General features: G+C 52.9%; 1 protein-coding gene across 1 annotated transcript in view; it reads left to right on the top strand.

Moving 5' to 3' along the window:
- B4GALT5 (beta-1,4-galactosyltransferase 5) overlaps positions 1 to 15,999 on the top strand; it is a 31,489-nt gene extending 15,490 nt beyond the window's left edge. Inside the window, exons 2-9 of the mRNA XM_030963533.1 lie at positions 6,217 to 6,351; positions 8,776 to 8,889; positions 9,630 to 9,754; positions 10,144 to 10,260; positions 10,951 to 11,138; positions 11,355 to 11,477; positions 11,848 to 11,949; positions 13,062 to 15,999. Coding sequence (XP_030819393.1) covers positions 6,217 to 6,351; positions 8,776 to 8,889; positions 9,630 to 9,754; positions 10,144 to 10,260; positions 10,951 to 11,138; positions 11,355 to 11,477; positions 11,848 to 11,949; positions 13,062 to 13,209 — 1,052 coding nt within the window. The 3' untranslated portion in view covers positions 13,210 to 15,999. The remainder of the gene's footprint in view (positions 1 to 6,216; positions 6,352 to 8,775; positions 8,890 to 9,629; positions 9,755 to 10,143; positions 10,261 to 10,950; positions 11,139 to 11,354; positions 11,478 to 11,847; positions 11,950 to 13,061) is intronic.
- Positions 16,000 to 16,479: the final 480 nt, after the last annotated feature.

The following is a 16,479-nucleotide window of genomic DNA, read 5'->3' as shown; positions in this document are numbered from 1 at the left end:
AAGGACAGCCCTGGTGAACTCCCTATTGACTGCATTTCCTCGGCAGTGCCACTCCACATGTCCCCATTTTCCTGCATGTCCTATGACTGCCTGTTTGAGCAGGATGCCCAGGTTGGTGGCAGGGCCTGCCTGCAGTAGAGATTTCCTTTGTCTCCTGCAGCAGCTCCAGTTCCCATGGCCCAGGGGATGAGGAGTTGTCCCCATGTCCTTCCCTGCCCTCCTGCTTCAAGGACAGCGCTGGGGAGGCTCTGGTTTTCCTCTCCCTTGCTTGCCCAAGTGTTCACTTAGTTCTTATTTATTATTTTTCTTAACGAAAGCTCTCTCTCTGTTTGTTCATCCTGATCCTACATGGGCACTGGGCTCAGGCCCTGGGATTCCTGACGCCTTCGGAGGGTGTCCAGGAGGCAGGAATTCCCACCCCTTTGTCTCCTAATGAACCAAAGGAACAAGCGCCGAGCTGTAAGTGTTTGGAAGTGTAAATGTTTGCTGTGGCAGCAGCAGCCGGTGCTGCCAGCCCCGAGGTTGGGTCGGTGCCGGTGTCAGCGCCTGCTGAAGAGCCTTTGATTGCTCATTTGTGGTGGCCGCGTTTGTGCCCTGCCTGCCCAGAACGTGCTGCCGGCGGATCTCTGCTGCTCCTGGGGAGCCTTTGTGCTGATGCTGGTGAAGGGAGCAGGATGGGGAGAGCAGACTGGCTGGAGATGGGCACGGAGGGTGGAAAATAGACAGGACATGCAGCCATGTGCAATCGCATCTCCTGAAGGGCAATTAAAGCCGGAGAGTCTGAATCTCTCGAGGAAGGGTAATATTTAACTTGGGCAAGTGCTTGTTATGCTCTGTGCTCCAGCCTGCACGTGTCACTGTGCCCTTCCTCAGAGAGGAGCTGCAGCAGAGACCTGCATTGCTCTTGGGTTTTGCACAGCCCAGGGTGATTTTACAGCCATGCCTGCATTACTGCCCTGGTGCACAGTAGCTGTGTGCTCCTGGCTCTCCCTCTGCTCAGAGCTGGGTTGGCACGCGTTGGCGCTGCACCTGGCCTGACCCCACTGCCAGCCTTGCCTGCTGCTTGGGTGCAGAGCTCCTTCCACGGCTGCTTTGGTGCTGTGGGTGTTTTATGAGCTCCCTTGGCCTTCTGGGCTTTCCCATGCGTGCAGAGCATGTTGTGCTCCCCTTGCTGGGTATCATAAAGCAGTGCAGTGGCACAAACACCTCTGTGCAGGCAGCTGTGGGAGTGCAAATGGAAGATGCCACCTCAAATGTGTACCTGAAAAATATAGAGTCTCTTAGTATAATATGGATTTTCCTCCCCTTGCTGAGGCTTCCCCGGTGTCATTTTTCTGTAAGACAGTTCTGGTACAAATTTCCCATATTCAGGTTTTGACTGAGTGTCGCTTTAGCCTCCCATCTTCCTGCTTGCTGTGTGCACGTGCGAGCTGCCGACTTGCCAATTTTGGGAACAAGTGGTTTGTAATTACCAGCTCAGTGCTGCTGCTGCACTGTTAATTCTTAGACCATTTAATATATCAAATTATTCCTTCCTGTGCTATTTAGAGGCAAAGGGCTAAGTAACAGTGATGGCATTAATATTAAATTCTCTAAAACTAATAGGAACCTCTTATTTAATTGTTCTGGCACTCAGCATGTCTGGGGAATACAGTGCCACTGGAAAGCAAATGGAGACAGAGGTCTCACGGTGTATTAACGCTGGGATGCTGCTACTTTTCCTAGTTGGGTTATTTATGAGTTAAGACTATCATAACTGTCTATCAGTGCCTTAGAGGCTTAGTTTGATTAAAGCCCTTTATATTGCTAATGCTAATGGAGCTGGATTGATGCTGGGGATCTGCGGGGAGAGCTTAGCAAAAGGCTTAGCGTAGACATGACTCTGCTGGTTTTGCTGTCTCCGGGCCCTGCGGGAGGTGTCTGCAGCGGGCAGGACCCCCCAGCCCTGCAGGGTGACCTGAGCACCCGCTCTGCTGCCTGTGGGACCCTCACCCCTTCCCAGTCACTGCTGCATCTCCCACGTGAGGTTCCCACGAGCTCTGCTGGGTGCCTTGTGCCCGCTCCAGGCATCTGGTGAGTGTTCAGCAGGAGTTTCCCTGGTGGTGTGTTGGTTTGTGACTGTGCTGGTTGAAATGGGGGCTCTGGGGGCCGGCAGGGGTTGTCCTTGCTGGTACAGGGCTCCAGGTGCTGGCAGGAGAAGGCTGCACGTAGCAGTGAGACCGTGATGAACCCAAACATCCCCTCTGTGCTTCTGCAGCACGAGTGCACTAATGAGTGGGAAAAACGCTGAATGTGACAGAAAGCCCTAAATCTCAAAGCAGAGGAAGGCTGGCTCCTTCCTCAGGAAAGGCTGGCTGCCGTGCTGGGCGCTGATACTGCTGCAGGCATGCAGAGCTGCTGCGAGGCACTTGGCCCCTCTTCCTGCCCCGGCTGCAGGGCTGTGTCCCAGCTCGGGGCACCCTGCTGTCCCTGCAGCTGCAGGATGGGATGCTGCAGGAAGGTCCCGTGCCAGGGTCAGCAGTGGGACGTGTCAGGCCTGCCCCTGTCCCGTGTCGGTGGCTGGCACAGATCACAGTCAGTCCTCTTCCAAATCAGCTCCCAAGCTGCAAATTACCCTGTTGCCTCTTCTAGTATGTATCATCATGATGAAACTAATTTTCCATGGGAGAGTCAGCTGTTTCTTGATTAGAAGTGCTCCGAAAATACTAACAGAGAAATGATTACAGGAAGACTTCAGTGCTCATTTATGTAATTGGACTTTACTTCCCTGGCTGAAGTTGTTGCATCCACTCCTGGCTGGAGTGAGCACTTGCTCTCCCAGTTTGCTTGTGAGCAGAGAGGTTAGGGTGCAACATCCCAAGGGGTGCCGTGTCCTGGGGGCCAGCCTCATGCCTCTGTTCCTGCTGGTGACAAGCTCTCATGTTTTCCATGTGTTTAAATCACAGCAGGGTGGACTTGTCCTTTAATGAACCAACAAGAATAATCTTCAGGCAGTTATTTGGGCAAATGGATTCTGAAATTCTGCTTGTTTTCTGGGTGGGGAGTGAGGATTTGCTGGAAATTAATAGGAGAAGGGACAGCTCCCCTCTCCCATGCTGTCCTTGCGCAGCTGCCCAGTGGCAGCAGCCGGGCTGTTGTCACTCGTGCTGTGCTCTGCAGCCCCGCATGCTCACAGGGAAGAAAGGCAGAAGGCCGATGTAATTTTGGAGATCATCCTGTATGATGAGATTAGCAATATATCACAGCAGGGAGAATTGCTTTCTGGCTGAACCACGGTTCAGGCCAAGCCCACCACGAGCCTGTGTCTGCAGCAGTGGATGCTCAGGAGTGATGGGCATCTGCTCTGGGAAACGCCTCTGGGTACAGGGGCCCTGGGCTCTGTAGGGTCAGCCAGGTCAGGCTTAATAAATTTAAAACATGGCTAATTTGCTCATCAAAAGGGCAGTAAATGGAGGAGGAGTGAGATTTGAGCTCGGTACAGCGATTCTCAAATGTTGGTGCAGCCCCAGCCCTGGCCACAGCAGCCCCTGGAGCCAATCTAAGCACCGTGTGTGCACAGGAAGTGAAATGTTTACAATAACGTGGTTTAAATCCGATTTTCTGACCTGAAAGAATTGCATGTTCTGGATAAACAGTGTTTGTGAAGCTTATCCCATGCAGGCAGTTTTGGGGGTAGGAGAAGGGGCTCTGGTCATGGGGGGTTGTTGATGTTGGGTGTTTGGCGTGTTGATGGCGCACCGTCCTTGGCCAGGTATCTCCTAATCATCTGCTTAAAGGGGTTAATATGTGAAAAGGCAACTGCTGCCCGACACAAAGCTGGTGTTGTTGCTGCCTGCTCCCCTGGGATGCTGTGACAGTCTGCTCAGGATTCCCGCAGCCGCTGGAGCAGCCCGGCCCTGCAGCCGTGTCATGTGGCTGTGGCGGGGCCGGGCTCCGTCTGCGCCGCGGAGGGAACAACGGCGCTTTCAGTGCGCCCGACAAGCCTCCCTCTTCCTCAAATTCACCAGGATTGCATGCTGATTTGTCTTTCCTGCTCTTTCATGCTTCACCAAACCTGGATCTGCTTTACCCAGCAAGCAGAAGCATAATGAAGTAGAAAGTGAAATTACTTGATCAGCATCAGCGAGTTGTTTTTCACCGCTGACCCAGCTCCGTGCGCGCTGGAAGATGCGGACTGGCTGCCCCCTCCTGCAGCAGCCTGGGCCCGAGAGCAGCCCAGCTGAGCGCCCTCAGCCCCCCATTGCTCTGTGCTGAGGAGAGAAGCTGTGCCTGCCTCTTGAGTAGGCTCTGTGTTTTTGGGAGGGCGGTCCGAGCTGGCTGGAGGCGGTGCCGGGGCTGCGGTGCCGCTGTCCCGCTCAGTCCGTGCCCTGCTGTGCCTGCCCGGCTCCAGGGATGCTGTGCCCGTGGCTGCGTGCCCTGCCCGGCTCCAGGGGTGCTGTGCCCGTGGCTGCGTGCCCTACTTGCTGCTGCCTCCTGGTAGGGCCTGGTGCCAGCAGCAGGGTGGCTGCTGTCACTGGGCAGGACGTGGCCTTGGGGACCAGGTGCCCCAAGCACCAACCCTTAACGTGGCACACCCGAGGCAGGGCTGTGGCTGGGCCTTGCTGAGAAACTGCTCCAGAGCTCACTCTGGTTTAAGCTGTAGCTGCCACCAGCTGACCTGGCGGTCACTCTGGTTGCAGAGCTGGCCCCAGAACAGGTGGCTGAGCCAAGAGGGTTTGAGCTTTGTCTGAGGCAGCTCCTGCTCATTGCTGTGTAACCACTGGCTTAAGGGGCCATCACTGCCCCAACTGCAAAGAGTACACATGTGGGAAGGGCGGGGTTGGAAATGGACAATCAAAATTGCATTTCAAGACATTTAGTTGCCAAGTACTTAATGCAGTTGACCCCCTTCTTTCTGAAAATCCAGTGATTCCCCATGGCTCAGAGACAGACTGGGCATGACGTGGGGCTCCATCCCCCTTTCAAATATTTACTTTACTGTGTGAGAACGAAATACATTTGGGATTGGGAAATGTATCTGGGCAGCCTTTCTGGAGCCACCTGAGTGTGTGGGTGCAGAAGGGGGGAGGCTGTGGGGTGCAGGGTGTGTACCCCGGGGTGGGGACCCCGCTCTCCGGTGGCATTGCCACATCCAACCTGTGCTCCCGGTGACTCCAGCCATGGCTGTGCCTTCCTGGCGCTGGTAGCTGCTGGTTTCAGGCTGTGATATGCCTGCTGTACAAATGACCTGTCTGGTACAGGTGTTTCCTGGTGACATTGCATCAGCTACTGCCCTCCTCTGAGCAGGGTCTCTGTCGTTTCCTTGGCCCAGTGCCCTCTTTATCTCTCCTGGAGTGTCTTTTGACCTGGTTTTTTAATTACTAGTGCAGAATAGGCCTTCTAGGTTGCCCCTTCTCAGTATCTTCATGTCAAGATTTTCTTTGTTTTCCGCTTCATTCTTAAGCCTCAAACTCCACCAAGAGGGCTGTGGCTGGCACAGTGAAGCTGGCGGGGGTGCTGTGCACGGTGGCTGTCCTGCTGCCCCCGTGGGTGTCTGTCCTGCTGTGCCATGGGAGCTGCTGGGGACACAGGGCTGTGCTTGCTGCTGTTTGCTTTGGGGCCTGGTGCTGCCAGCTGGGTGTCAGCTTAAACTGAAACCTAATCAGGCTCAGCCTGAGCTGTGCCAGGGCACGGGGTCAGCAGGAGAGGAGAGGGGGAAGAAACGTGGCTGGGGAGCTGCCCTGGGGACGCCGGGTTTGTGCTGCAGCCTGCCCAGGGGTGTGACATGCTGGGGGCTCAGAGCCTGGTGTGGGGATGCTTTTTGTGGTGCCTCTGCCAGGCAGGTGCCAGCCCTCGGTGCTGCAGTCTGGAACAGCTGCCCTTCTCCAGGCACACAGCTGGGTTTCCTGTTATAATGATATTTCCTAATTAAACCTCCCTAATTAAGCAGCCAAAGGTGCTGTTGGTTAAGCTGCAGTGCTGTCTCACAGCCTGGCAGTCAGGTTTGGCTGGGTGCATCCCCCTTGTCACCAGCTGGGTTCCCACACGTGCCCTACGCCTCCACTGCCCGATTCCCTGCCCTTCCCTGCTCTGCTGCAGCACGTGCAGCCCAGGGATCCTTCTGGCTTGGCAGCCAAAATCAAGCAGGAGGCTGCGAGTGCTTCCAAAAGATCCTGATTTCTTTTCCCTGCAAAAGCTGATGCTGATGGAAATATTCCTTTTTCTTCCTCCTTGCAGTGAACACCTACCTCTTCATGATGCAAGCCCAAGGCATCATGATCCGTGAGAACATGCGAACTATAGGAGCTCAGGTGTACGAGCAGGTGGTCCGCAGTGCCTATGCCAAGAGGAACAGCAGCGTGAATGACTCAGGTACTTCTTGAATAACTGTAATTTTAATTCAAGGTCCCATTCTCATTGAAAATTAAGTTGAAGGCATTAATTTACACTGGTAAATGCAGGGTAGAAGCTTTGATTAATTGTCTGCAGCTTTTATTTTTAAATATAAAATATATATGTAACATAAAAATATCATATATATATATAAATACTGTCAAAATATAAAAATTATATTTATATATGTAAAGTTCAAATGCTTCTAACATATAAGGGGTGAAAATCTTGAAAGGTCTGAAGTGATGGGATTTGAGCTGAAAACCTCTTTGCTTTCCAGGAATTCAACTTGTAGCTTCAACCAGTCTGAGGGTAAACACTTTCAAATTCAGTGCAAGGATCAGGTTTCATATTTAAAAAATACCTTTCCAGGCGTGCGCCTGCGCAGAGCCCTGGCTCTGGGCACGTGGAGGAGCCTGTGCCCGTGAGCTTCACTCTTCCCGTGCGAGTATGAACCGAGCTGACTTGGCTGGAGATCTGCCACAAATAATCTGCTGGACTCTGGGCAGGATGTGGGGAGCGGAGCGCCGGCTCGCCCTCCCAGCCCCTCATCATCCTCACACAGGAGCAGTGGGGCTCCGAGCTGTGCTCCGTGTGGGGCAGAGCTGCCCGGGCTGTGTGCGAGGCACTGCTGCTGGGCAGGTGACACCAGCCTGTCCCCTCCCTGCTGGCACGTCCCCACACGCCAGGGCTGTTGGCACCAGGCCGGCGTGGGGAGCGCGGCTCCTCGCCCGCCGGGGCTCAGCAGCAGGGGCTGACAGAGTTTTACAAGGCAGGATCATTTTCTCATTAGCAGGAGTATGAGCCGTGTCCTGGTGCCCAGCCTGCTGAGGTGCAGCCACCAGTTCAGCTGTGCCCTGGCTGGGGATGGCACGGGAGGGGAATTATCGACTTAGGGGGAGATGAACACCCCAGGTCACCCCTGTGCTGCACCAAGTCAGCCACTCCAGGCTATTTTTAAGACTGGAAACATCGAGTAAAGCAGAGGCAGGGTGAGGAAGTGGCTGATCCCCTGAAGACAGGAGGGTTAGATGCTCCATTGCTGCTGCTGGAGGTGGTGAGAGCTTTCATCCTGCTGGGGCTGTGGCCTGGGGGCATCAGGTGATCCGGGAACCTGTGTCCCCCTGCAGCGGGCAGGGAGCTGGTGACCACAGTGCCAGTGACACCAGTGCTGCTGCTGCCATATGGGGTTTGCTTGAACCTCATCCCAGTCAGTCCCAGCTGCGCAGGCACGTGAGGACGCTGTCCCTCCCCAGGAGCCCCAGCCACGATGACAGTTTTAGCACGTACGAGCGCTGTGCGCCGTCCGTGGGCGACCTTCCCTGGCAGGCAGGTCAGGGCGGGCGCAGGATGGGTGGTGGTGACGTCTGGAAGGCACTTGGTGCTGTGGCCACACGGATGCACTAACACTGGGCTCAGAACCCTCCCTCCCTGACGGATTTTGGGTGCCTGGGTGGGCGTCACTGCCTGGGGAGCGCGTTGTCCCCTCACTGCTGTGGGCAGAGAGGCCCTGTGACCACTGTGAGAGGAAACCCAGCAAAAAAGGCAGCCCTTGGTGCAAAACAGAGCAGTTGAGCTTCACTGTGGGCAGGGACCTGGGCTGAGTACTGCGGGCGTGCTCTGGTAATGGGAGTTTACAGGGAAAATTGCTTCTGGAAATTTGGAACAGTATCAAGCATCCAAAATAACATCTATCCTACTTGAGAAGCCCTTAGGTTCTGTGTACAGCCCATCTTGAGTTTTGAGATAGTTTGGATACTGTTTACTCGAGTGAATAAACAACGTTGCTGACATGATGTTACATACCAGCACCCACAGCAAACGGCTTGTTCAGGTGGAAAACCCTGAGACATCCTCAGGGGCAGCAGGCTGGGGGCTGCCCGGGAGGTTCAAGGGTGTTACAGGGGAATGGGGAGCTCGGGGGCTCCTCTGATCTTGCCCGGCAGGAAGCAGAGGGAAGTCTGTGTGTAATGTGAGAGTTTTTATTGATCCTTTGAGGAGGATTCCAGGCAGGATTGCCCTGTGTAGGATACTGCGCTGGCAGTCCTAGCTGGCATTGGGACTTGCCTGGGGGTTGCCTCTCTCCTGTTGGGAAAGGACCTGCTGGAGGAGCACATCCCCTCGTGCTGTCCCAAAATGATGATCAAAATTCCTCCTTTGGCCAGAAAATGGAAAGGTTTCTTTGGTGTGGTGCTAAGGCTGCTGGGGCTCCTGCAGGCACCTGTCCCAGGATGGGGATGAGCACCCAGCTGGGTTGCAAAGCTAGAGCACATTCCACTGGGGACATCCTCAGCTGAGGTTGACTTTGGAGTCTGCTCACGGTAGCATGGGGAGGTGGCTGGAAATAACAGATCCATAGCTCTGGTGAAAGCTTCTCTTTTTTTTTTTTTTTTTTTTCCCCAGATTATCCTCTTGATCTGAGTCACAATGACACCTTTCTGCAAGCCACAACGTTTCTTCCTGAAGACTTTACCTACTTCCCCAACAATACCTGTCCTGAGAGGCTCCCTTCTATGAGTGAGTGGCATCCTGTCGCCCCGTGCCCCTCTCCTGCTGCCCGTGGCTTTGGAGGGCACGCAGTGGCGTTCCCAGTCTCACCACCATTGCACCTTTCCCTGCCAGGCACCTAGGGATGAATGGGAGCACTGTTCAGAGCCAGCTCCCTCCTGGGAAATCATTGTTTACCCACCCTCAGGAATTAATCCCTGCTGTGCTGGAGGCATGTCTCCCCGCTGAAGTAGGAGCCCATTGCCTGGCAAACACAAACAAAAGAGGATTGTGTGCTGGGAGCCGGTGGAAAGGCTCTGCCAGCCCTTTTCCAGGGGCAGTGGCGGCGGGGTGGCTCCCCGTGCCTCGGCAGTGCTGCCAGCCCCAGCCCCGAGCTGTGCCGGGGCTGCTCTGGGACATGGGCTGGGCCCCTGGGGGAAATGCTTCACCACAGCCGCCCTCAGGTGGGAAACTGGGCTTCTGAGGGCAAATGTTTCCAAAGGGGGAATGCTCTCTGCTGAGGCGGGGGGTTTAGTCTGCTGGAAACACGCAGGGAGGAGCAGAGGGGTACCCCTGGCATGGGGCTCTCGTGGAGAGCTGCATCCAACAGCAGCCACAAAGGCTGGGGAGGCTGAGGTGTTACACCAGCAGCATTTCCTGATTGCTTCTGCTGCTGCTGGAGAAAAGAAGCTGAGTGCTGGGGGTGGAGGACAGGGATGCAGCAAAGTGCTGGGGCAGGTCCTCACCTCTCTGCTTCTCCCACTCCACAGAGGGCCCCATTGATGTAAATATGAGCGAGATCACCATGGAGGACGTCCACCAGTTCTTCTCCAAAGACCCTTCCATCAAGCTGGGAGGGCACTGGAAGCCGAGTGACTGCCTGCCTCGCTGGAAGGTAACTGGGAGCTGGGCAGCAGGAGGGCGTCCATGGGAGCGTCTCTGCTGTGCTGCGTCCTCAGAGCAGTGATGGAGGAGCTCTGAACTGTGGGGATGCAGGGCCCAGGGAAGGAATAGTGAACTCAAGGGCTGCTTCAGTGTCCCCAGTGCTGGGCAAGGAGGACAAGCGAGCACTGCAGGTCTCCCTTCTCAAGGTGACATTGAATTTTTCCAAAGTAACAATTCCTCAGAAACTGAACAGGAAACCCATGTTTTGGGAGTTGGAAGGGTTTCAGGCTGCTCTGCATGGGAGAGCTAGGAGTGCTTGGTTAGTGCTGCTCCTGCTCCTCTAACCCCAGCCCAGCCCAGGCTCGGTCAGTGGGTCAGGGCCTGTTCTCCTCTCGTCAGGTGGCGATCCTGATCCCATTCCGCAATCGCTACGAGCACCTGCCCGTCCTCTTCAGACACCTCATTCCCATGCTGCAGCGGCAGCGCTTGCAGTTCGCCTTCTACGTCGTGGAGCAGGTGAGAGCGGGGGCAGGCACAGCTCTGCCCTGTCCCTGCCGGGTGACATCTCTGACGTGCCAGGTGCAGGGGTCATGCTGCAATGTGAAAGTTGTCCAAAAGTGGCACAGCTAAGAGATTACTGGTGCCCAGAAGTTACTGGTTTTATATGAAAAACAGAAATTGGGGATTTGGGTTGTTGTTTTATTTTTTAATTCTGTTTTGTAGGAGTTATTTTTTTAAAAAAGCTTTGGACCAGGTATTTGCAGTTCAGACAATGCTGCAGTTTTTTTGTATATCCTTGCAGTGATTCCAGGCAGCATCCCCTAGGCACTGACCAGAGTTAGGCATTTCATGTAGAACACGACTGTCATTTCACGTGTACATGGACCTCTCACTTAAGCTGTTTGGCTTCATCCACACAGTAAATGTGCCGCCATATTTAGATGTAGCTAAAACAGATTAATCAAAATTGGGGTTTTTTCCAACAGTCTGAGCAACAAGGCTTTGGCATCTTTATTTTTACTCCTGTATTGTAAATTGAATATTCCAGTGTTGGTTGATGTCGCTGGTCTGCTCCAATACATCACTTCCTTCACGGTGCCAGTATGGGAGCTGGCTGCCCTCTGCAGATTTCTAGGCAGGGCTGTGAACACACACAGAGCAAGAACTGCAGGGACTCCTCTTGAGAAGGAACTTTCTCCCTGCCAGGCTGGAAACCAACCCTTCAACCGTGCCATGCTCTTCAACGTTGGCTTTCGGGAAGCAATGAAGGACTTGGCCTGGGACTGCCTCATCTTCCACGACGTGGACCACATACCCGAGAACGACCGTAACTACTACGGCTGTGGGCAGATGCCCAGGCACTTTGCAGCCAAGCTGGATAAGTACATGTACCTGTAAGCACTCTTCTTCCTCCCTGCTGCCACAACTGCTGAGGACCCAGTGTTAGATTTCAGTTATTTCAGAAAATGAGTCTGGGTTTTTTCTCAGGCTTTGTGCAAAGGGAGCGTGAGAGGGAATGTCAGAGAGCATCCTCAGGGCTGGGGCTGTCCCATGGCAGGTGGGAGAGCCCCGTGCAGGGGGCTCTGCCCTGACCCTTCTCTCCTGCTCAGGCTCCCGTACAACGAGTTCTTCGGGGGCGTGAGTGGCCTCACTGTCGAGCAGTTCCAGAAGATCAACGGGTTCCCCAATGCCTTCTGGGGCTGGGGTGGCGAGGATGACGACCTCTGGAACAGGTACGGGCTCCATGGGCCCTGGGGGTGGTTCTGTGAGCTGAGCCTGGCACTGATGCTCAGAGGGGACAATTGCCACCCCGGGCAGGGGCACTGATGCTCAGAGGGGACAATTGCCACCCCGGGCAGGGGCACTGTGCAGTGTCCCACTCCGAGGCCTGGCTCTGTGCCGTGTCCCACAGTGCTGCTGAGGGCTGTGGGACGTGCCTGGGCCCAGGGCAGCGGGAGGTTTGTGTGGCTGCTCTGTGGGTGGGAAGGCTGAGCCATGGCCCCGGGAGCTCTGAGTGCAGCCCTGAAGCACAGCCAGCACAGCAAACACAACGGGTGATTATTTTTTGTTTATTTTATTTTATTTCTCCCCTTTCTAATGCAGAGTACAGTATGCAGGCTACTCGGTGACTCGACCAGAAGGAGACACAGGGAAATACAAATCAATTCCCCACCATCATCGGGGAGAAGTGCAGTTCCTAGGAAGGCAAGTAAATTTTTTTAAGAATCCTAATACATCTTTCACAAACAACTTCAGGAATTAACACTTGTAGCTGGGCAGCTGCTGGACAAGCAGTGCAAGCTCTGTTCTGCAGAGGGGCTGTGGGCTGCTGCTGCAGAGATTTGAGCTATCTGCTGGTCTTCTTTTGCAACAGACTCATTTTTAGGGGTGTTTCCATTTGAGTTTCCATCTTTGGCCCTACTTTTCATTTCCCTGTCGGACAGAGTGCAGCCAGTCAGAGATGCTTCTCTTACTTCACTCTTGAAAAAGAGAAGTTGCTTTGGTTTAAAAAACCATATTTAGTCAAACCAGTGAAGCATGGCGGGCTGACAATGCCATGGGACTGAGCTCTGGTTCCTGGTACTACCCTCTTTGTTCTCACCCAGCACCTTCTCCTGCCCCATGGCACAGCCTTTCCCTGGTCCCTTCTCTGTGCCCGGGTCTCAGCCCAGCTCCCACTCGCCCTGGGGCCTCCAGGCCCCCAGCACTGTGCTGAAGGGAGTCACTGTCCTGCTGACATATTTCTGCCTATTTTCCTCTCCCAGTCCTCCCCTTTCTATTTCCTCCAGCTGCCTCTCAGTGTGTTTGAGGCTGGTTTTGTGCACCAGCTGCAGTTTCCTTCCCTGTATCACCATTCTGCTGGTTTTACTTCCTCGCCCCCGTCCCTCAGACTAAAGCCATTTAGTTCTGTTCTTGTTCATGTCTGGTTTCATAAAGGTGTCAAGGACCACATCCCCCCTCAGCTGTGCCTCTGGGGTGGTGTGGAGGGTGGGCTCAGCAGGACCCCCAGGCTGAGCCCCCTCCTGGGGGTGGGACCTGCAGGCTTTGGGCAGGTGCCACAGGTTGTTTTGGCAGCTGAGTGCTTGCTGGTGGCACAGTGAGCATTTTGCCCTTTATCAAGGGATGGACTTTTCTGATATTTACTAACACAGGGTATTTAAATGTGATGGTTGCCTTTATTAAGGACTCAGAAGTTCATTGTTTTGTAGCTGCTCCTGGGCCTGGCTCTTTGAAAGCTGTTCTGGTGGCCGTGGGGGAGTTTGCAGGTGCTGTGAGATCCGTGGAAGTGACTCTGGCCTCTGGTTCTCGTTGCACAGGTACGCCTTGCTGAGGAAGTCAAAGGAAAGGCAAGCCCTGGACGGCCTCAATAACTTGAACTACTTTCCAAACGTCACATATGACGCCTTGTATAAGAACATCACTGTTAACCTGACACCGGAGCTGGCTCTGGTGACCGAATATTAAGAGCAGAAAATAACTTTGCTCTGCCCTCCACCAAGAAAGCACCATGCTAGACTTTCTTTTCCAAGGGTTATTGAGGACAAGCAACACTTTGTCGAATGAAGGATCACAGTATTTTGGAGAATGAGGCTGAAAGTGCACGCACAAATTGCCCTAGCTGTACCAATCCAGACCAATACCTGGGCAGCGAGCTCAGCAGTCTCTTTATTTTTTCTGCCACTTGCTTTCTGGGTTTCAGGACAACAGTTCGACCTGCTGCTCTCGTCTCCACATTCCTCCTCTAGCAATCTCTGGCACTGGCACTCTCCTGGGATGTGCTTTCTCCTCCGGGAAGCGGCTCAGCTGAGGGACTCTGGCTTCTTGACAGTGAACGTCACGAGCAATTTGGGTGGCAACTGCCCTGGTGGGAGATCAGACGATTTCTGATGCCATTCTTCTATGTCTGTGCAGTTTTTTAAATGACCTGCTTGAAGTACATACAACAGAATCGCTTCTTAAAGAAGTGTAAGTGTAAATATGCTGTGTAAATCGCCCCTTTTTATTTTTCTCCTATGGCTCAAGTCCAAGCGAGAGGTTTACATACAGTCACTCATTTTAGTCCTGAGTTCTGAAAACACTTGTGTGAGCATCACTGTACTTGTGCAAGGGGGTCCCTTTTAAGCCAGTGATCCTGCTCGCATGATCCCAGCTGGGCATTTGCAGAAATGTTTGTGGGCCAGGGCCCAGAACCTTCCAGTGCAGTGAGTGAGAAATACAGCCGGGTCATCACTCATTCCAGAAACCACAGGGCTGGCTTGTTCAGGGAGGGTGAGGAAATGGGAATATTTATTACAAACGCTCCCTTTTCTGTCACTTTTGCAGCGTGATGTGCAAATGAGTCCAAAAGCCCTGTGGAAGGCAGTCCCGAGGCTGTGGCTCTGTCCCACTGACAGCAGGGCTGAGGCCGGGGGGCTGGGATGGAGCCACTGCTCCCACGTGAGCCCTCCCCACAGCAGCGCTTGCCCTCACTCTGGAACGTGCTGGAATGCTTGGGGAGGTTGGTTAAGTTTGTATTTATTGTGTAAATCCAGCGGCACAGAGGTGCTGTCAGGGGCAGGCAGCACCTTGTGCTGTCCCCCTCGGTACCTGGCAGCACTGGCATGGGCACAGCCGTGGGACGGGGTCCCAGCTCAGTGAGAGACATGAAGGACACATGAAAATATGAGCACTGGGAGCCAGAGCTGGCAGCCCATCCAGCCACCCAATGTCATCCCTCTTTCCTTCACAGCCACTGTGGGCAGGCCGGACCTTGGGCTCTGTCCCCACGGACACAGTCCAGCCCTTACACAGCACTGACACCACCACTTTCACTGGACCTCTGACTTAAAAGTAAATACATTGGGTGTTGGTTTTAGTTTGTATTTCCACACAACAAGGGCGGGTACTTGACCTCTGAAGGACTTCAACTCTTTTCATTGCATTGTTTGCCTTCGGTTTCCTTAACTTCTCATGGTTTACACTGTTTCCTCAGTTCTGTGGACGTATGATCCCCATACGCATCTGTGGTGGGTGTGACTGCCCAGGGCATTCCTAACCTGTATCCAGAAAACGTTAGTTTAGAAAACACAAGTTTTGTGTAGATCTTATCAGCCAGTATGAGAGGACAGCGAGCCTGCCCTTGAAAAGCGCTGATGAGTTTGTAACTAAGTTTTAAAGTCTCTGAACTTACATGTGCTTTAAACTCGCTTCCCGAGGGGATTCAGCCTGGTTATTTATAGGCAGAGGTGAGGATTTGCTTTTTCTGGCGCATACAGCAATAAAGACTTTTGCTTTGGAGTCTTGATCTGTAATTCACGTGGACCCTTTCCGGGTGTTGAACCCGCGTTGCCCTTCCCCTATTTTCTTTCATCTTGAGACCTTGCTAGAAACCTGTCTTTGTTTAATGGTGCTTCAAACAAGGAATGTATTTCAACTAGTCCAAGTTCACTACCCCGGAATCATGCATGTGTGTGTAAGTGTTGAACTACCTTAGTTGGGATCCTCAGCCTTCCATGTCCCTGACACCCGGCGCACCTGGTGTGGAACAAAAGCCGTTACCTCTGCTCAGAACTGCACTCTGCGGTTGGCACAGAAGGGTCCATCCCCAGCAGCATCCCATCCTTCCTTCTAACCATGTTCAGTTTTTTTTCCCTTTTTAAAATGTGGATTATCTGAAAATGTGCACTGTTAATCTTATCAGCTATGTCAAATACTGTATAGTAAATGTAACTGTTAAAAACATACTGTCAAGCGCATGTGCTGTTATGGTGTAAAAATTCTTGTATTAAGGAGAACTTGTACATATTCTGGCAGCTGAAGTTCGACAAGGCCACTCGTTTGCCCCTTCCACGTCAGCGCCGTCACTCAGCCCTGCTGGAGGGCAGGTCCTGGGCGATGCTGATTTATTTTTTTTAAATGAGCCATGTGGGTTTTATTTGCAAAACTATTTATTGACAGTTAATTCTCCATAAAGCTCTGCTTCTCTAAGGGAGGTACTGTCTGAGCATCGGCCGTGCACTTCAGGCCCCTCACCATCAGAAGTGGCTTTAAACTCTCAAGCAGCTTTCCATCATCATGGCTTTTGAGCTTACTGTTATGTTTTTAAGAGGTGCCAGGGGGACGTTTTTGCACTGAAGATTAGTGTTTTACAACACACACACACTTCTCAGCAAAGCAATCCTTTGTGTCATTACATTTATTTACCCATGTGTTTGTACATTTTTGTATTTGTTAATTTATGAATGATTTTTTCAGTAAAAAATACATATCCAAGAACAGAGATTGCAGTGCTTTGCTTTTTAATTTTTTTTTAACAGGAGGCTGGGGTGTGCTTTTTTAGTAGGAGGCAAGGTTTGTAAGCCCAGAGGGGTAAGTGTCAATGAGAGTTTGAGTCAGTAAGGGTGAGCCCTTGATGCTAAAAGCTGGTAAGAATTTTTTTAATTAGGACTGGCCAGAAATAAATTGAGTGTGAGATGTGAATGCTCCCCAAACTTCCTGATGTGTTGGTGCCTAAGCCTTTTTTCCAAGCATCTGCTTCAGTGTAGTTCTGATGGAGGGGCTGGCTGCCTTAGGATGTCAGGAAGGCACTTGGCTGAAGGTGGTGCAGGACTCGTGCTGGGGACTGTTGGTAATTGAATTTTTGGAGAACAAACCCAGGCAGACAGACGAGCTTCCTTGCAGCAGCTTTAAAATATCTTTCTCCTGCTCTGCAGCATACAGGCATGCTAGAATAAATAGCTGGCAGCCCCGGGTTGC

This window comes from Camarhynchus parvulus, chromosome 20, assembly GCF_901933205.1.
Source record: "Camarhynchus parvulus chromosome 20, STF_HiC, whole genome shotgun sequence".
NCBI classification, from domain to species: domain Eukaryota; kingdom Metazoa; phylum Chordata; class Aves; order Passeriformes; family Thraupidae; genus Camarhynchus; species Camarhynchus parvulus.
Note: the sequence above shows the minus strand (reverse complement) of the source record. Positions and strands in the feature narration are given on the sequence as shown.